We start from the raw sequence: 21,814 nt of genomic DNA on the forward strand, positions 1-21,814 counted from the left end.
TTATTTATATAAAGGCCAAATGACCCATTGTACAAAATACATTTCATGATATACATTTATTTATCAAAGAGTGACCCAATTCTTTTGTTGAGAACACGTACATTAAGCATTTTGCAAAATGTATTATTGTTGGATAATTGAGTTTATCAAAAATAAAATAACTGTCTTAGAGTTAAACATATCCCGCCGACTTGCATAAAGAGGACACTTGTATACAACATGGCGTTCATCCTCAATGATATGACAGTGTCTACAAAAGACATCATCAATATTAGCAACACCCCTACGGACAAGTTGAATACCAAGAGTATTTTGTGAGGACGCTTTATAACTAATGCACGGCGTCATGGTAGCGATCAAAGTATCTAACCTAGCCAGTGTTATCCATTGCAGCAGATCAATCAGATCCTTTCTCTCTAATGACTAGTGTTTAGAAGCGGCTGATATTTATTGCCTATGTCAATCTGCCTGTCACCTAGCATAAGACGTCAGTCAATCTATCATTACATAAATAAGACGCCTCTTTCACTTCTCCCGTTATCGCGTCCTAGTTTCCTGGATGTTGAACGTTCAGGGGTATAAGTCACTGTTGGTTCGAACTGTGGGCCTTTTTGAAGAGAGTAGCAAGGTCTCTGAAGATCTGTGGCGTTTAGGTAAGCACGTTCTATTGTCTTACTGTTATACCTTATTTGTTGATTAACACATTTACTTTGAAACAACCTCAAATACCGATGATTAAGACAAGCAAGAAACGAATGTCGATCATCTTTGCTTGTCGGGTATTTTCATATTCATTTTAATGTTTGGATCCTTGGTCCATGTTGTTATTACCAGCCGTATTATGTACGTCATCGTATACTGACGTTTCATCTCCATCCTCCCTTACGCGAACTAGACCCGTGAAGATTCCGGGGTAGAATAGGTCTTCAGCAACCCATGCTTGTCGTAAAAGGCGACTAACGGGATCGGGTGGTCAGGCTCGCTGGCTTGGTTGATGCATGTCATCGATCCCAATTGCGTGGATCGATGCTCATGATATCAATCACTGGATTGTCTGGTCCAGACTCGATTATTTACAGACCGCCGTCATATAGCTGGAACATTGCTGAGTGCGGCGTTAAACAACAAACCAACCAACCAACCTTACGCGAACTAGTCAGACGTATGTGTGTAAACCAAATCGTTTCAGGAACGTCTCTACGTGAAGGTTACAGAAAGAGTCAAGTTGTCACGAATGATTGAAATAGATTCTCTGGTATTATTTATATTCAGTACGATTGTCTGTCCGTGGGATCACGGTAGTGTAAAAAAGATTTGAAGAAAAATAAAGAAGTTGTTATCCATAAATTGTGTCTACTTTGTATGATGGTAAAGGTCGTTATTTGTGCAACACGACGGTAACTTTAACTTGCTTACTGACAATGTTAAAGAATGATGCTCACAAATATTTGCCGTTAAGACCCTTTCGTTGGTAAGACCTAGCTATCTTAACCAGTCAAGTAACGCAATTATAATATTCATTTCAGTTGTATCAATATAACTTGATAAAAACCCACATGGTTTAACATTGTAATAACCATTATAGTCTGGGTACCAATATTACCATACAGAGAAAGTGTAGACACATTTAGTTCAAGTACGCCTTCACGTCTCGCTCACACAAAGTAAATGACAAGGAATGATTAATGTGAAAGGCTTATTATACGTGACTACCAAACTAGGACAGCCGACAGGTCCGTATTACCCTAACAATTACATCATCTATCGATGTTAAGCATTAAAGCTTAAAAACTAACCCTGTATTAAAATATACTATACTATAAATGATGATTGTTGTGATTACTGCTGACAGTAAAACGTAACTGCAGACAATGGACATATGTTTGACAGTCGTTTAGCTGGACGGTCGTCGTGTAACCCATGTTTCTTATCATAGCTGTCAATATTTATATATAAGGTGGATTCTTTGTCTATCTGTGACAGAGCCTACGGTCAGGTATAGCAGATCAGTCTTCTTTTGGACGGAGGATAATTATATGACACATCAGGTATAGCTGTAAATAAAATGAACCTAACTGTGTAGCTCTGTAACATAGGCATGGGCTTAAGACCGTTGTCTGTGCCACGATACCCAGATGATATTCCATGTCTCACAACGCCACTCGTGAACATATCTCCTTTCCCTCAACGCCTGATGAGAGGAACATGATATTTCCCTCGACACATTGACTGTCCTATTTCATTACATACTTTGCATTTTAGTTGTTTTCCGGAAAATTTAATTATTTGATTACAATGTAAAACATTGAAACGTGAATTCTCCGTCCTTGACACAGGACGTTTCACCACCCTTGCGACAAAAAAACATAGTTCTGTGTTTGCAAAACCTTAACATAATATCAACAAAAGGAACAAAAAATATTAGAGGTAAAACAACTTCTTTATCATACATTTGGATATGATAATACACAAAATCAACTTCAACAAAACAAATTTTTGAAATCTGTGGGACTGTTGTTGTAGGGGAAAGAATACGCTGGTCAAGTAACAATACAGACTCCATTGACTTGTGAAATGGCCAATATGTAGTTTAAAGCGAAACATTTTCTAGATCATAACAACTGCAAGAAGCGATATGAATAGCATAATTGACAATCTGTCATTATTTCGCCTTGTCAGTGTTAAAGGGAAGTCAACATTTCGTGTACGGGCTGGACATTTGGGATAAAAGGGGAGGTCAATTGCGGGGAGGTAACTCTTGTAAGACAATGTATCCGTCAAGGTGTTGCAGTGGAATGTCAAGTGTTGTGTTCACTGCAATGAACAGTTCACTTTTCTCGACGTCAGAAAACCCGGTCTTTCACACTGAAGTATATAATAAATACATGCATATAGTGTCCAGATAGACTTATGCTAACTGTGCTCGTACGAGGAGGATAACTGTTGATACTACAATTACCGGCTGCTGATACTACGGCTACTGCTGTGATGTTTTTGACCCAGAATGTGCAGACGGAAACACAACAAAGCGTATATGTAAACAGTAGCCGTGCGTAACGTTCATCAACTAAGGTTGTTTGCCGAGTGATGAAAGCGTTGAGCACCACGGCGAAAACCTGTGTTTGATTATCCGCTTTGGTTTAATGTTTAAAGCATAGTTGGGGGCTCTGGGGTTCCAGTCGTCTGAGGTCACATGTGTTTGATTGTTATTTAACTCAGCATTGTTCTTTCTATATGACGGCACTCTATAAAGTTTTGTTTGTTTTCATGTTGTATTACGCCGCACTCAGCAATATTCCAGCTATATGACGGCGGTCTGTGAATAATCGAGTCTTGACCAGACAATCCAGTGATTGATGTCATGAACATTGATACACGCAATTGGGATACGATGACATGCATCAACCAAGGCAGCGAACCTGACCACCCGATCCCGTTAGTCGCCTCTTACGACAACCATAGTCGCCTTTTACGGCAAGCATGGATTGCTGAAGACCTATTCTAGCCCGGATGTTCACAGGGACATGAAATCTTGACCAGACAAGTCAGTGATTGACACCATGGATCTTCACAAATGGGATACACTGACATGCATCAACCAAGTCAACGAGTCTGACCACCAGTTCCTGTTAGTCGCCTCTTACGATAAGCACAGGTCGCTGAAGACCTATTCTAACAAGGATCTTCACGGGATTTTTTCGCTGAAACACCAGCTTCCTCTTTAAGTCGTTCAGAGTTTACTATCAGTTGTAATTATCTCACTGGATAAACGTATGAACACAAGCACTTAGAGACATCATACACGGAAACAAAGGACACGAAGGATTACATAGGTAAACTGGAGGTGACCATCCCCTTCAAGTAATCCTCAAGGTGCCAGTGTGATCGTGTTGGAATTGCCTTAGGGTAAAGGACGTTTCACCCCCCCCCCCCCCCCCCACCCCCCCCCCCCACCCCCCACCCCCCCCCACCCCCCACACACACACCAGCATATTCTATAAATGTCTCAAATAATGTATTCATGGATAAGAAGTAATATTACATTTCGATCATTGTCGTGACAGTTATTACTTTGTCTGCCCCAGGTGCGCCGGTATGGTTTTTACACGATGTTCTCATTTGGTGCTCCAGCTGTGTTGCCTGGGAGCCTTGGTGTCTGCGATGGTGAGAAAGATCAGCATTTTAATCTTTTGTGTACATTATCTAAACGCAATGATGCTTAAACGATAATAGCCTGTATGATCAATATCACTATCTTAAGCGTGGGGGGGTTGCCCAGTCGTCTAAAGCGCCGCGATTCGCTGTGCAGATTTGCGTCCCTTGGGCACGCCAGCAAATTATGATTGTGGGTTCGACTCCCGGTTCGCCCTGATTATGTTTCTAGGTTTGTCAGCACCACACCCGTGCTCGTGGGTTTCACCGAAGTGGTAAACGTCTGAGACCTGCATCACTTCGGGCCTTCCTCCCTCATTAAGCTGACACACCACGATATAACTGGAATACTATTAAAAGCGACGTTAAATCCAACTCACACACTTCTGAAGATTAAATGGACGGTCCCTTACAACATTGTTTGATATATCGCATCACATGAACATGTACATCAAAAGAAGTAAGAGAAATGTAGTGGTCACTTTATTAAATGAAAGATCTCTGTATTTCTGTATTGTACATGCGAAAGTTCATGCGAAGTAGCCACATGGTCTTATTTATTTTAATCTCCATACATCGTGAGGAGCGGGCGAGTAGCCTAGTGGTTAAAGCGTTCGCTCGCCACGCCAAAGACCCGGGTTCGATATCCAACATGTGAAGCCTATTTCTGGTGTCCCCTGTCGTAATATTGCTGGAATATTGCTAAAAACGGCGTAAAACCATACTCACACACTCACTCATCCACACATTCTGACTGGCGATCTATAACCCGTTTTTATATTGTGTTGTTGAATTGTACCATTGTTCTTTTATATACTCTCAAACTAGTTTTAACTAAAATCTGTGATACTCTAGTTATTGTACTGTCCTTTGTCGACAGGTTTTATAGTTAAGTTTTGTGTTTCATGACTATATAACTTGATTTAGTCACGATATGGCTGAAATATTGCCGATGTGACTATAAACCATAACTCACTCACTCACTCACCCATACATTCTGATCGTCTACAACTTTGCGTAAATTTGTAAGACTACATCCAATATCTCCACCTAATGATTTCTTCCTTATGCAACTCTCAATACCAAGTTCCATTTTCAGTTACAAAACCACGATACACTGACAGTTCCAACTTCAATCGGCACACTTGAAATATCTCCGCAAGGTGTGAAATTCGACAAAGCAAACAGTTCAATCTCAGTTGTCATTCCGGCTTCCACACCCCGAGAACCCGCCTACTACGTCCAAAGAGATGGTAACGTGATGATGACGCCCGGGTCAGAAGGTATCAGCCTCTCTGCCCCTATACCGGGAGGCCAGGCCCAAGACAGGATCATCGAGACCAATGCACTCTTGCAGAACATGCCCGCGGGTGTACGTCTAGGGGAGATAAGTCCAGGCATGACGGACGCCGAGTATCAGAATGTTTACCCCCACAACCCTGTAGTTTCAGAGTCTCCCAAGGTATTCAACAGTCCCAGGCCAGAATTGTCGGTGGACCAGATCATCAAGAGCAACAGCAGAAGTACGTGGTACAGCGATGGAGGCGTTTTTTTAATTGTATTTCTTTTTTTTGCAGATCAAAAGTACTTAAAACACAGAAATGTTAATAATAAAGAAAATTTTATTTAAAACTGTTTTATTGACATCGAGCTTGGGAATATTGTAATGAATAAACAATCACCAGTCGTTTCCCTTTCTGAAAGAGGCACATGATGAAATATTTTATTAAATACCATTCATAGGTTCACAGTTGCTTCGTACCGTGTGGGACCGTGAAGATCCGGCTTAGAATATGTCTTCCGCAACACATGCTAGCCGCAAAAGCGACTATGCTTGTCGTAAGAGGCGTCATGTTGCTGGAATAACGTATATGAGTGGAGCGTTAAACAAAAAAAACACCAAAACTATCGTACTGTGTGTGTTCTTTTTGACATAGACGCCCTATTATCACATATTTACCAAATAGAGAATTGCCTACCGACGCTTTATTCTTGCATGTACAATAGAATAATTGATAAGTATGGGAGGGACCCCACAACGGATATTGGGGCTCATCGTATAGTTACCGTAAACAGATGAATTGTATTGACTTATTAAAGCACACAGAGATTTCAAGCAAACTGCAATCCTGTTCAAAATAATGAAATAGTACTGACTCAAAACATGATGTGTGCATATTAAATGCATTTTTTTACTTTAAACTCCTACTGTATTGAGTTTTGGTTGCTATGGTAACTGTACACTGTCTCCTCCTCAGCTCCACACCAGCTACACTACGCCTCCGACTCCGGTGACATCCTAATGGAACTTGATATGAGAATGACGTATGCCCAATACATGCACTACTACGAGAACCGAAGGTAAGGGTTTCCATAGCGGTGTGTGTGCACATCCTGATTGTATGTGAACGAAGGGCCCTTGATTCTTAGGACATCCAATGAGATATTCTTTGAGGCTGGGAATATTTTGAAAAAAAAAAATAATTCTAGAAGACCTGCCGTTTCGTTATGCACAGCTGTCATAATTAAGATGATAATGTTAAATGTGTTTGCCCTGTGGAAAACGTCATGTGGAAGACGTACTTACACAGAGAGAGAAAAACATATAAGTACAAGCGTGGGTCCTTTTGTCGAGTACAGCTTACACCTAACACTAGATGCACGGGTCCTTAGGGTGTGTGGTCGAGTAAATATATATACAAATTGCCAAAACTATTTTTAAAACATCCATTTAAAAATATTGTCAGTGGGTAAAAAGGCACCAGTTTTACAATACATATACAGAAACTGGCCCCGGAACCACTCCGCAATCTTAACAGGTATTTCACACGTGTTTTCTTTTTGATTATTTCTTTACGGGCCTGGAAGACGGGCGACTCCAGTAAGTTTGTTTTTAATTTACTATATTAACAACATAGGTGCTTATAAAAAAAATCGTTTTATTTACTTCTGATCCGAAACCAAGTTAGTTAGAAAGAAATATCTTATATATCTGCCCCTGTCTGCAGGATAGTTCCCCGTGAAAACAATGGACGTGGTAGACGAGTGAAGAGGAAAGCCCTGAGATCACACTTCACCTACTGGCCGAACGGAGTGATCCCTTTCACCGTCGATGGTTCATTCAGTAAGTACTTCTCTTAAACTGCTGGACCGCCTCCGTGGTCTTGTGGTAGAGCGTCCGCCCGGAGAGCGGAAGGTCCGGGGTTCGATCCCCGGCCGCGTCATACCAAAAGACGTTAAAAGATGGTACTTGTTGTTACCCTGACCCATGCACGTCGCTATATAAGTGCAATAATCTTGGACGCGACGTTAAACTCAATTTCACCTCACCTCACCTTAAACTGCTGCCAAGAAAGACAGAATCGCGGCTACCATAATATCTTTCAACGTTAGCATTTACTGATATGCATTAATATGCATCGAAAAATCCTGAAAATTAATTTTTGCAATGTCTACATTTTTTAAGAGTATATATATATTTACATATTTCTACATAATAATGCCGGTTTTGTAGTGATAACCCACTGATTGCACTTAGTAACGTCATTGAACGGGGAAAAGACCTAAGCGTTTTAGTGCTCACACCACAGATGAAGTATCAAATAATAGTAAAGACATAGATACTCATAGATTATCATATAGATTAGATAGATCGTCATACGAAAATCGAGAGAAAAATCTACATCACTAATTGTAAATCTAAAATTAATTAGACTTATCCAATATCCATTGCAGAATGTTGGAAATACGAACCTGTCGTGTTACAATAATATTCATTTATATTGCATTTGCTGTGAAGAATTACTATGTGTATTTGATAATATCTACCTACATAATTAGTAATTTTGTACAGTCGCAGAATGTTACCTGTTTAATTAGAGACACGGAAAATCCTATTTCAGCAAACAATCATTTATAGCGCTCTTATCAGCTTCAATGAAAGGAAAATCAAATTGAACTGAATTCTACCGCACAGCGTATTCATGAGCAGATAACGCAAATGCAAAAAGGAATTGCTGTCATTATTTAGAGTGAGTGAGTGCGTTTGATGTTACACCGCTTTTAGCAATATTCCAGCAATATCACGGCGGGGGACACCAGAAATGGGCTTCACACATTGTACCCATGTCGGGAATCGAACCCGGGTCTTCGGCGTGACGAGTGAATGCTTTAACCACTAGGCTACCCGACCGCCCATTATTTAGAAGTCATGTTGATGTTTTCAGTAGTTGTATTCTGTTTGTATCGCGTGTACAATCGACAGAAACAGAAGTATTGCATTTAAAACCGACTTCGACACAATTTGATTACAATATGGCGTCAACTCGTAGCACTTTTGAAATCTCCCCTTGCGACAAAATGTGGAACGGTTAGGGTATTTCATTCACAGCCAGGTAATTTGATCAATCACATGTGACTCTTAGTCATTTCATAGGAAAGAAGCAGCAGTTATTTGTCTAAACGGACGAGCATGTAGGACAACTGGTAGATAAGAAATCGCGGCACAGTTATGATATGATGCTAACATGCCCAGCGATCACTTCGGGCTGTGCCATTCAATGTTATCGTGTTGATCATGAACTTCCTGCCCCTACATATACATTATACCGCCTTAATACAAACGACCAGGGGCGGTCGGGTAGCCTAGTGGTTAAAGCGTTGGCTCGTCACGCCGAAGACCCGGGTTCGATTCCCGACATGGGTACAATGTGTGAAGCCCATTTGTGGTGTCCCCCGCCGTGCTATTGCTGGAATATTGCTAAAAGCGGCGTAAAACCATACTCACTCACTCACTCACTCACTAACGACCACAGGTATCGTTCCATATATCAGATTTGACTATTTCCATAAAAGGTGAGGTGCCCGCGGACTAAGGGAAACAACTCTTAGAGTATATTACATTGTCTAATCAGGTAAATTAGTTGGATCCCCGTTACATACATATGCAGACACTTGGAGATATGTGCTTAGCTTATTATTATTAGTTTTAGCCAGTCGGCGTTACACTGGTCATTCTCCCCACATAAACTGAAATGTCAGGGTGGAAACGAAATGATTTTCCATGCAACTTTAAACTCATCTCATTCTTTTAGACAACACAATATTTTCATTCTTGTTACTGCCCCTTGTACAGGCCAAGCAGAGAGTCGCCTCTTGGATGCTTCCCTCCAGGCATGGATGGAAGACACATGCGTCCAGTTTATACGTGCCCGTCCTACTGACAAAGATGTTCTCCGTATCCAGAACGGCAAGGGGTAAGTCATCATCGTCATCATCATCATCATCGTCGTCGTCGTCGTCGTCGTCATCATTATCATCATCATCATTGCCATAGTATTGTCGTGATAAATGGAGAATCTCACCCGAGTGTCTTTTGATATCAAATATAGCAGCACGAGTTGATAACAGTGAAAAAACTCCTAGGCTTGCCGAGGGTTGATATATTTGCTATCAAAAGACACTCGGGTGAGATTTTATTTATCATCCAACATCATTCTGCCAGCTTTTTCAGTTTGTTGACAGTAATAAGTTTAGTTTAGTAAGTGTAAAAAGTACTTCTAACAGCTTCAGTAGCAGAGCCATCAGTGATGTCATTTTATTGTGACGTCAAGTAGCAGTGACGTCACAATGGTCTGCAAAGCATATTGATGCAATTTCATTGCAGTGATATCCACAATATAGATATCGCTTGATCTCACCGGAGCGAAATCTCCCGTGGGAGCCAGTTTGGGATAATAATTATCATTATTGTTATTATTTCTACTTTCTACTTCGGCCTTGTTTAGAAATCTTTACATGAAACAGTGTCCATGACACTAACATATGTTGTGTCAGTGGTGTTGTTTGGCCATTTCGTGGCTGCAACGGCGCCTTATGTTGTGTTTTATACGGTACTAAATGTAACAGATGTTATATGTGGAATTACGCTTTTTTATTAGTACTGTTTGGGCGGTTGGGTCAAACCCACACTCTCAGAGTGAGAAACCTTCGCGTCGAGCAATCAGCGATCTTACGTACCCTACCACAGGGGCTTCCGCAGAAGAATAATTTGTACTTTACTAAGAAAGTGTACTCCAAATCTAACATTTGTTATATTTGACCACTTTCGTAAAAGGCATTGTGTATTTAGGGTAATTAAAATGGTGTTTCTCCTGCAGATGCAACTCTTTTGTTGGTCGAATTGGAGGTCAGCAGAATCTGAACCTGGAGGCAGGCTGTCGCGTGGTAAGAGATAGCAGGGGTTCCTTGAAGCATGGCGTTGTCTATATCATAAAGCACCATATTTACTTCACAAATGAAATAATACATTTCTTGGGGACGCAACTCTACGTAAGAACCTGGGTCCAAGACGACTAGGGGTAAGGACTAGGACCGCCGCCCTTGTCTAGTGGGCAGTGCACCTGCCTGGAGAGCTGAAGGCCACGTCATACCTAACGTTAAAGGATGCTACTCGCTTTTATCAGGCCTGGCGATCGGCATTAAAGATTGGTTTGCAGGTTAAACTGCAGCATGGAAACCGACATCAGTCCAGCCTAATACAAGCAGTCTCACACTCACACACACACCACACCACACCACTCCACGTGCAGGCACGCACGCACGTCGTGAACGCGACATTAAACCCCATTTCATCTCAAATCACATGGAGACTAGATTTTAGTTAGAATCATTTTGTGGTGTAACTGTTTACAATCTCGTCTTGGGACCTCCGTTAATGTGGGTATGGGTATTCTTAGTGGTAAAGAACGGGGGTAATAAACATATATTGACTCTTTTTACATTTAATATGTTTATGCATCACAGATAAAAGAAGAAGATAAAACGGACAAAAATACTCCCATTTAAACGCCAGTCAAACATGAATTGATAGTTTTATTCAATGTAGCCAGCGGAATAAGCCGAGTGAAGTCGAAATGAGTGAGTGAGTATGTTTTTACGCCGCTATTAGCAAGACTTCAGTAGTTTCACGGCGGGGGACACCAGAAATGGTCATCACACATTGCGCCCATGTTGATAATCGAATCCGTGTCTTCGGCGGTACGAGTGAACGCTTTAAACACAAGGCTATACCACCGCCTGAAAACGAAAGGTCTCTAGTCAATGAAACAGATGCGATAATACGGGTGCTTCTTTATGTTTTCAGAAACACGTGATGACCCACGAGCTAGGTCACGTGATCGGCCTCATCCACGAGCACCAGCGTCCAGACAGGGATGATTACATCATCGTTGCGGCCGAAAACGTGGGCGTCGGGCGCATGAAGAACTACCGGAAGTTTGACAGCAGCCGCATCAACCTGTTTGGGGTTGACTATGACTACAACTCCATCATGCATTACGGGAGAACTGTGAGTGACCTTGATCTTCTCTGGTTAATCTGCTGGGCAATAGAAATTATACTTTTGAAAATTTTCGAGCAAATCATCAGAAACGTTATCAAAACGTTACTGGTAAGCCAGGATAAATTGAATTGTGGACAATTAACTCCACTGGCGCGTACCATTGTCAAGAAAGGGGTAGCGGGTGGTCCGCGACAAGTAGTACGATGGATATGTGCCTGTCCTGTCTCGGCGAACAACGGGGTATAGTGGATAGTTCAAAAGCACATAACGGTATCTGTTGATGTGGGCACCAGACCGGCACCGCAGGTTTTGACCCTGCTTGAGAGTTTATGTAATTTATGCCATTACAAGCCAATTCTCGACCCTGAGATTGTATGATTTGGCCATGCCTACCTAGCACTGACATGTTTATTTGTTTATTATTAACTTCTATAAGAGAATTCTGGTATCGGTTTGTCACACCGACCTCTTAATAGTCTTATGAGCAACACGTGTGTCCACAGGAGCGCAGTCAATGTCATCGTCATTACATGCACGTGCATAACATGCGTACTCGCTCGACCTGTAACAAACCAAATATGTTTGCCTAAATTCTGTGCACCGCAAACTTGTCTCAAACTCGTTTTGTATGTTGGTTCAGCAAATCCTGGATTACTAGTAGGCTAATACAGTTGCCGAAACACTGCAAACTTATGGTTTAAAACGCAACCATGATCAAACATATCACTTGACTTTTCCTTGCCCAGCAGTTCAGTTCCCACTTTGTCTGTGGCAACACTACCGCCGTATGACTAATTTACTTCCTGATCGTCCCAACACATCGGTCAACCCCATAGTTTACATTATTTCTTGTTTTGTGTGGTAAATTCGCTTCCTGTGCCGCGTTTCATTCTGAAGTTCTTGATGAAAACTGTAATGGCATTTTTCATTTATAAATACATTGGCCGCATAAACCTGCTGCTGAAAATCGAGAATACATGTTGTCATCTGACCTCAAGTCTGCTCCACTGTTTCGATGTTTTGTCAGAGAAAGATGATTATTTACCTGTCAGATTCAAGATTTGTCTCTGCCAAGAGGATTGGTGTTATGGAATCCAGTATACAGCAGAGGACATCCAGTGAATATGCGTTATGTTTCAAGTACTTTCAAGGACAAATTATCCGTCATAATGATCGGTTCACTGACGTAGCTGGAGTTTACTTAGTTTTTACTAGCCATCATGATGGTGTTGGTACTGTGCCCTACTCCATCATCAGATGGTACTGTGTCCCACTGCATCATCAGATGGTACTGTGTCCTACTGCATCATCAGATGATACTGTGCCCTACTCCATCATCAGATGGTACTGTGTCCTACTGCATCATCAGATGGTACTGTGTCCTACTGCATCATCAGATGGTACTGTGTCCTACGGCATCATCAGATGGTACTGTGTCCTACTGCATCATCAGATGATACTGTGTCGTACTGCATCATCAGATGGTACTGTGCCCTACTGCATCATCAGATTATACTGTGTACTACTGCATCATCAGATGATACTGTGCCCTACTCAATCATCAGATGGTACTGTGTCCTACTGCATCATCAGATGGTACTGTGTCCTACTGGATCATTAGATGGTACTGTGCCCTACTGCATCATCAGATGATACTGTGTAATACTGCATCATCAGATGATACTGTGCCCCACTCCATCATCAGATGGTACTGTGTCCTACTGCATCATCAGATGGTACTGTGCCCTACTCCATCATCAGATGATACTGTGTACTACTGCATCATCAGATGATACTGTGCCCTACTCAATCATCAGATGGTACTGTGTCCTACTGCATCATCAGATGGTACTGTGTCCTACTGGATCATTAGATGGTACTGTGCCCTACTGCATAATCAGATGATACTGTGTACTACTGCATCATCAGATGGTACTGTGCCCTACTCCATCATCAGATGGTACTGTGTCCTACTGCATCATCAGATGGTACTGTGCCCTACTCCATCATCAGATGATACTGTGTACTACTGCATCATCAGATGGTACTGTGTCCTACTGCATCATCAGATGGTACTGTGTCCTACTGCATCATCGGATAGTACTGTGTCCTACTGCATCATCAAATGATACTGTGACCTACTGCATCATCGGAAAGTTCTGTGTCCTACTGCATCATCAGATGGTACTGTGACCTACTGCATCATCAGATGATACTGTGACCTACTGCATCATCAGATAGTATTTTTCTCTACTGGATCATCAGATGGTACAGAGCTCTACTGCATCATCAGATGAAACTGTATGCCACTGGATCATCAGATGGCACTTTGCTCTACTGCATCATCATATGACACTGTATCCTAGTACTGGGTATTATAGCTTTCTCAGATGATAATGTGTCCTACTGCATCATCAGATGGTACTGTGCTCTACTGCATCATCAGATGACACTGTATCCTAGTACTGGGTATTATAGCTTTCTCAGATGATAATGTGTCCTACTGCATCATCAAATGGTACCGTGACCTACTGCATCATCGGATAGTGCTGTGTCCTACTGCATCATCAGATGGTACTGTGTCCTACTGCATTATCAGATGGTACAGTGCTCTACTGCAGCATCAGATGATACGATGTTCTACTGCATCATCAGATGATACTTTGCCCTACTGCATCATCGGATAGTGCTTTGTCCTACTGCATCATCGGGTAGTGCTTTGTCCTACTGCATCATCAGATGGTACTGTGACCTATTGCATCATCGGATAGTGCTTTGTCCTACTGCATCATCAGATGGTACTGTGTTCTACTGCATCATCAGATGATAATGTGACCTACTACATCATCGGATAGTACTGTGTCCTACTGCATCATCAGATGGTACTGTGACCTACTGCATCATCGGATAGTGCTTTGTCCTACTGCATCATCAGATGTTACTGTGACCTACTGCATCATCGGATAGTGCTTTGTCCTACTGCATCATCAGATGGTACTGTGACCTATTGCATCATCGGATAGTGCTTTGTCCTACCGCATCATCAGATGGTACTGTGTTCTACTGCATCATCAGATGATAATGTGACCTACTACATCATCAGATGATACTGTGTCCTACTGCATCATCAGATGATACTTTGCCCTTCTGCATCATCGGATAGTACTGTGTCCTACTGCATCATCAAATGATACTGTGACCTACTGCATCATCGGAAAGTTCTGTGTCCTACTGCATCATCAGATGGTACTGTGACCTACTGCATCATCAGATGATACTGTGACCTACTGCATCATCAGATAGTATTTTTCTCTACTGGATCATCAGATGGTACAGCGCTCTACTGCATCATCAGATGAAACTGTATGCCACTGGATCGTCAGATGGTACTTTGCTCTACTGCATCATCAGATGACACTGTATCCTAGTACTGGGTATGATAGCTTTCTCAGATGATAATGTGTCCTACTGCATCATCAGATGGTACTGTGCTCTACTGCATCATCAGATGACACTGTATCCTAGTACTGGGTATTATAGCTTTCTCAGATGATAATGTGTCATACTGCATCATCAGATGGTACTGTGCTCTACTGCATCATCAGATGATACTGTGTCCTATTACATCATCAGATGGTACTATGTCCTACTGCATCATCAGATGGTACTGTGACCTACTGCATCATCGGATAGTTCTGTGTCCTACTGCATCATCAAATGGTACCGTGACCTACTGCATCATCGGATAGTGCTGTGTCCTACTGCATCATCAGATGGTACTGTGTCCTACTGCATCATCAGATGGTACAGTGCTCTACTGCATCATCAGATGATACGATGTGCTACTGCATCATCAGATGATACTTTGCCCTACTGCATCATCGGATAGTACTGTGTCCTACTGCATCATCAGATGGTACTGTGACCTACTGCATCATCGGATAGTGCTTTGTCCTACTGCATCATCGGATAGTGCTTTGTCCTACTGCATCATCAGATGGTACTGTGACCTACTGCATCATCGGATAGTGCTTTGCCCTACTGCATCATCAGATGGTACTGTGACCTACTGCATCATCGGATAGTGCTTTGTCCTACTGCATCATCAGATGGTACTGTGTTCTACTGCATCATCAGATGATAATGTGACCTACTACATCATCAGATGATACTGTGTCCTACTGCATCATCAGATGATACTGTGCCCTACTCCATCATCAGATGGGACTGTGTCCTACGGCATCATCATATGGCACTGTGTCCTACTGCATCATCAGATGGTACTGTGTCCTACTGTATCATCAGATTGTACTGTGTCCTACTGCATCATCAGATGGTACTGTGTCCTACTGCATCATCAGATGTTACTGTGTCCTACTGTATCATCAGATGGTACTGTGTCCTACTGCATCATCAGATGGTACTGTGTCCTACTGCATCATCAGATGGTACTGTGTCCTACTCCATCATCAGATGATACTGTGTCCTACTCCATCATCAGTTGGCACTGTGTCCTACCGCATCATCAGATGATACTGTGTCCTACTGCATCATCAGATGGTACTGTGTCCTACTGCATCATCAGATGGTACTGTGTCCTACTGCATCATCAGATGGTACTGTGTCCTACTGCATCATCAGATGGTACTGTGTCCTACTGTATCATCAGATGGTACTGTGTCCTACTGCATCATCAGATGGTACTGTATCCTACTGCATCATCAGATGGTACTGTATCCTACTGCATCATCAGATGGTACTGTGCCCTACTCCATCATCAGATGATACTGTGTCCTAAAGCATCATCATATGGTACCGTGCTCTTCTGCATCATCAGATGGTACTGTGTCCGACTGCATCATCAGGAGGTACTGTGACCTACTGCATCATCAGATGATACTGTGACCTACTGCATCATCAGATGGCACTGTGTCCTACTGCATCATCAGATGATACTGTGTCCTACTGCATCATCAGATGGTACTGTGTCCTACTGCATCATCAGATGATACTGTGTTATACTGCGTCTTCAGATGGTACTGTGTCCTGCATCATCAGATGGTACTGTGTCCTATTGCGTCTTCAGATGGTACTGTGTCCTACTGCATCAACAGATATTGTGTGATAATATATTTAAAGGAACATTCTGTTTACTGCGTTTCTGTCAATTCAGGCATTTTCGAAAGATGATGTCTCCACCACAATGATAACGAGAAACCCGTCATTCCAAGACATCATTGGAACCAGCTCGAAGGTGTCATTTAAAGATGCTAAGGTTGTCAACTCCATGTACAAGTGTGACAGTAAGTATTGCAGGATTGTTGTCATGGTTTGGGGGGCCAGCAGTGATGCAAGCAGAAGGCATTAAGTATTTCATCTCTAGCAAGTACAGTATGTATGTTATCATTATTTTAGGGGCAATTCTTTCGGAAAAAGCGCTTCAAAGGCACTGATTGCCACCTTGCAACTCATAAGGAAGGAAGCACAATTACAAAAATATGTTTTTATGTAATTATTATTTCAATGTCATGTTTAGCAACAATAGTTTTTTAAAGTAAACATGCAAGCGTAAGTGTATTAATTTGTTTATTCAGTCATGCTTGTAGTGCCTTTTTTAATAGTATGCAACGAATGCACAAATAAGGATCACTTTTCACGATGCAACAAGTGATTTGAAGAATCGATTAATGATACAACAACAAACTGATAAGTTGTTCTTTGGGGTAAACAAGGAGCCCTTTTAGACATTCCTGATAGTTATTAATATGTAAAGACGCGTCTCGCTTTATGTGTCCATCGTTACGTTTTTCTTTCAGCAGCATCCATTGATGACATGTATGTTATATAAATTAAGTAAAGGGGAACTCTTCTTACAATGCAGATTTCCTGTTATATACTCTTGGATCTCGACATCATAACAATTTCAAATTTCATAAGACGCAATTTTCTATTTTTTTCAAGGCAATTGTAGGCGAAAGCCAAGCTGTGGAGAAGGATATGTCAACAAGTATTGTCGCTGTGTGTGCCCTGGAGGCACGCAGCGATGTGCCCAGAGAAGATGGCGGACAGTCACATCAGTACCTCGAACCACTAGACCGGCTCCCAGAATAAGGATGTCTGGATTCAACAGCAGGCCGTGGCGTGGCTCATTCATGATGCCTTATGAACCCAGGCCATACCCGCCAATCGACCCCGGATTTGGGCAATATTATCCAAGTGCGCCCTATTTCAATTCTCAATTCAATGGTAAGTTGGATAACCAAATGCCTTTCTACCAGAAAGGACCCCCCACCTTCATCTTCTATCCGCCACATATAACCACAACCACTTGTGTATGATAAGTAGCGACCGCCTCCGTGGTCTAGTGGTAGCGTCCGCCCGAGGAGCGGAAGGTCCGGGGTTCGATCCCCGGCCGTGTCATACCAAAAGACGTTAAAAGATGGAACTTAGTGTCACCCTGTCTGGCGCTCGGCACTAAGGGGCTATAACAAAGACTGGTCGGCTCGGAGTCAGTATACTGTGTCTGAGTGGGATATTCATGTTAAACTGCGGCATGGTATCTCAGTGAGCTAGCACTATAAATCGGCATCTGTCCGGACTAGTACAAGAAGCCAAACACAAACGAGCATGTACGTCGCAATATAAGCGCAATAATCTTGGACACCACGTTAAACCCAATTTCACCTCACCTATAAGTTGTAGCAGGATCACTCGGGGTACGTGTTTTATGTGTTTTCATTCGGAGTTTTATGTGTTTTATACCTAACGAGGGCACATAAAACTCCATGTACCCCGAGTGATCCTGCTGCAATGATTTTTGTGTTACCGACATGTTTTAATGTGACATTGTAAAAGAGTTAACACAAATTCAAAATTGATAGAAAACAGCTGTTCGATTGAGCTGAGGTTAGCTTGTGCTATGTCACGTGACATCCAATGACTCGGAAAAAGCGTGCGGCTTTTTGCTTTGAAGCAGGGTTTGAGAGATTTATTCTGCCTCTCATAAATCCACGTACAGCCTGTATTGCTCGTGGCGGGGTATGAGAGATGTATTTCCCCCGCTGAGATATATTACACTCCAAGACGGATTACTCAGTATTTCATCAAGATCACGTGGACCAATCAGATGTCATCATTCTGACATGGAGGTATGATAATGTGAGTTATCGTGCATCTAGTGGAGCCCCACCTGGGTACAATGTGTGAAGCCAATTTACGGTGTCTCCCGCTGTGATTATGTTCATACAATTCCTGAAGGAATATACTTACTCACTCATCCCCATGCATCTGTAACGTGGTTGGTTGGTTGGTTGGTTGGTTGGTTGGTTGTTTAACGCCGCACTCAGCAATATTCCAGCTTTATGACGGCGGTCTGTAAATAATCGAGTCTGGACCAGACAATCCAGTGAATAATATCATGAGCATCGATCCACGCAATTGAGATCGATGACAAACCAACCAACCAACCAACCGTAGCTCCGCGTGGGTTATGCTGTATATTACCTATTGACATTTTAAGAAAGAAAATGAACAAAACAAATATGAAGTGTCAACCCTGGTGAGAAACTTGAATGAAGGCAGCTTATTGTTCAGTTGACTTTATATAGTCAATTTGTGACTTCGTGAACAATGGATGTGCCTCAACAATGAAGCACTGCCATGTTACATGTACATGCCCAATCAGCATTGAGAACCGCTGAAATGCACTTGTGCAAATATCGGAAAGCTAATACATACGATCATACTAACTATATAGGTAATATTGAATCGTAAGCACCGTGAGTATTCTGATTCAAAATGTTAGTTTACATGACCTTTTGGGTCGTAAGCTGACAGTTATATTTGATGCGTTATTTTATTTGTATTTCAGGTCCCTACTATCCGCCGTTTAAATGAAAATAACGAAAGTAAGTATTTACATGCAAGTTCTAACTCTCAGGTACAAAACAGCAAAAAATAAATGAGTGGAATAAAATTGAACAATAAATATATATGCGCTTTATAGTAAATTTGCTTACGTGAGCCACTGTCTTCATCAGCTGATGAACGTCAAATACAAATCAAATAACGTCTTAATTATTGCAACGTGACGTCTTAACTAGAAGATACGCGTGGCGGCAAAAAAACTATATACATGGTTTAGTAACAGTTCCTATTTTTATACGTTCATTAATGTTGTCAAACCCACCTCATTAGCTGTGTTGTTTTATACTGACGCCTCTTTACCTCTCACCGTCTCCTATTGATGGGCCAGTAAACTGAAGCGGGTTCTGTCCCAATGCAGAGTTGCAGGCCGTTCCCGTTTCTAGATCCGCTGGTCGTGATATAATACTGTGTATGTCACTACCACACAACGTAGGTGTCATTAAACATTTTCGTTCAGCGCCACCTTTGGATTTTAAAATAACTCTATGGTAGGACTAAATTCTCCTAAAAGTTAAACCGCCTCACTCATTCACCCTACCAGTCTGTGTTACAGTGGTAAGGAGTTGCTTTAGAAATACTAACTAATTATATACCCTGAGTGAACGATAAAACACCGTTCTGTTTCCACAATATAACATGTTGGGAAGATGAATGTATTGCTAAAATTATAAAGAACAGCTACTCTATGGTACAAAAATACATCGTAATCATGGTAATGTCGGTACATATACCACCGTATTTGTACCAATTGATGAGGAAATATGGTTTGAAAACCCATATAAGGAGACTCCGGTTCCCAGTTTAAAACTTTCAAGAATTGACATGGTACAATAATAAAAACAGTTATAAATGCCTCTATAAACACAGAATCACATTACTGAAGTATTGTAAAAAAATACGTCAACAATAATAGCTTCACAGACTGTTTATTTAATGATTCACAAAAATAACTGCAGGGTACAGCACCAAATAAGTGACATCGCGTTCAAGGCAAAAATGCAAAACAAGACCCGCTCATTCTGTTATCAGCCAATCATGACACAATAGTCCTTTATCAGGCGAGGTCTAATAGTTTTTCGGTTTATGGAAACATAAACGCAAACAGAATGGCTTGGTTATCCAATCAAATGTCTCAGAATCACTTGCAACGTATTTACACGTGGGTGATTAGCCTCATTGAAATGTTTTTTACTACCATACTGTGACAACATACGCAAAATAACCTCCTGGTGTACACATCGTTTCATTGTGTGATTGACCAATTTAGAAATTTGTACTCAACACTTCTATCTTCCAGGAGGTGGGCCCCTGTATCACCAGCTTGTGGACAAAATCTGCAGTTCGGCTTGAGGTGTTTGGTGGTTTTTGTTTATAATGTGCAATGTATTAATTCATGTGCAAAAACTGAAAACAGAAATAATGAATAAAATGCTTATTTAGTCTTATTTGGTTTCACGGTTGTCTGTCATGGTGTCTTTTGTATTATGGGCTTTAAAAGCCAGTTGCAATAAGTACATCCTAGAGTAGGGACCTGCAGCTGGTGGTAAAGTTGTATGCGAATATGAATAGTAAGAGTATCTACCATATACATGTTATGGGAGTTAGTGATGTGTGAGTGAGTGAGTTACGATTTCAAATCACAACGGAAATATTTCAGCCATATTGAGACTAGCACAAGTTATAGCCCAGGTGTGGATATCTTTGTCTGCGGCCAATAGTAGTTGGTCAAGGAGAGTCCTTCACGTTCAACTGTTCCCTCCCACGACCTGTCAGAGTCGTGAAGGTGTGGGGGAACATCAGTGGTGTTTTAGATCCCTCGGAAGTCCAAGTTGACGGCACGCCAGTGACATAACGTGCTTATATATCCTTTCACTTTCATATACATCAGTTTGCTGAGTTTTTTTGTTGGCAAAATAAACAATGTTTTTGCCTGTATTTACATCACGTACATATTTCGACTCTTACAAAAAAATTTCTGACGTGGAGTTGAACCCAGGCCCGCTGAGTCGGGACAGTGGGGGTAGGAGTGCTCAGAGTAAGGCAACTAGACAGTCTACTCTAGCGTTCACGGGTAATGTTAATTCAAACAACAGCGATTCTGACCAATACGAGGTTGACACCACTGTTGTTTTGAAACCTATAGATCGGGCATTGGTAAACGTAATAGTAAGATTGATACAGTCGAATGAAATTAAAGATGAATTTTCGAAGTTGTGGTCGGAAAACGTTGAACTTTAAGAAAGAATGTCTAAACTAGAAAATCTTGTTGATAAAGAAGAGGCCCAGAGTAGGAGAAACAATCTTATTATTCCTGGCATAGAGGGCGTAAATCGAAAATAATACAAAATACGAAAAAATAATCGAAGTAATGAGAAAGATCTCGAAATTTCGCGA

The 21,814-nt window shown here is 41.6% G+C and overlaps 1 protein-coding gene across 1 annotated transcript; it reads left to right on the forward strand.

Moving 5' to 3' along the window:
* The first annotated feature begins 459 nt into the window (after positions 1-459).
* On the forward strand, positions 460-20,865 carry LOC124111058 (blastula protease 10-like). The gene is made up of 12 exons (XM_046470603.2): positions 460-653; positions 4,086-4,164; positions 5,252-5,675; positions 6,411-6,513; positions 7,161-7,276; positions 9,287-9,407; positions 10,311-10,377; positions 11,297-11,500; positions 16,668-16,797; positions 17,456-17,740; positions 19,365-19,401; positions 20,718-20,865. The coding sequence occupies exons 2-11, from the start codon at positions 4,096-4,098 to the stop codon at positions 19,388-19,390; spliced, it is 1,545 nt and encodes a 514-aa protein (XP_046326559.1). The 5' UTR covers positions 460-653; positions 4,086-4,095; the 3' UTR covers positions 19,391-19,401; positions 20,718-20,865.
* Positions 20,866-21,814: the final 949 nt, after the last annotated feature.

Source organism: Haliotis rufescens, unplaced genomic scaffold, assembly GCF_023055435.1.
Source record: "Haliotis rufescens isolate VD_foot unplaced genomic scaffold, xgHalRufe1.0.p SCAF_9, whole genome shotgun sequence".
NCBI classification, from domain to species: domain Eukaryota; kingdom Metazoa; phylum Mollusca; class Gastropoda; order Lepetellida; family Haliotidae; genus Haliotis; species Haliotis rufescens.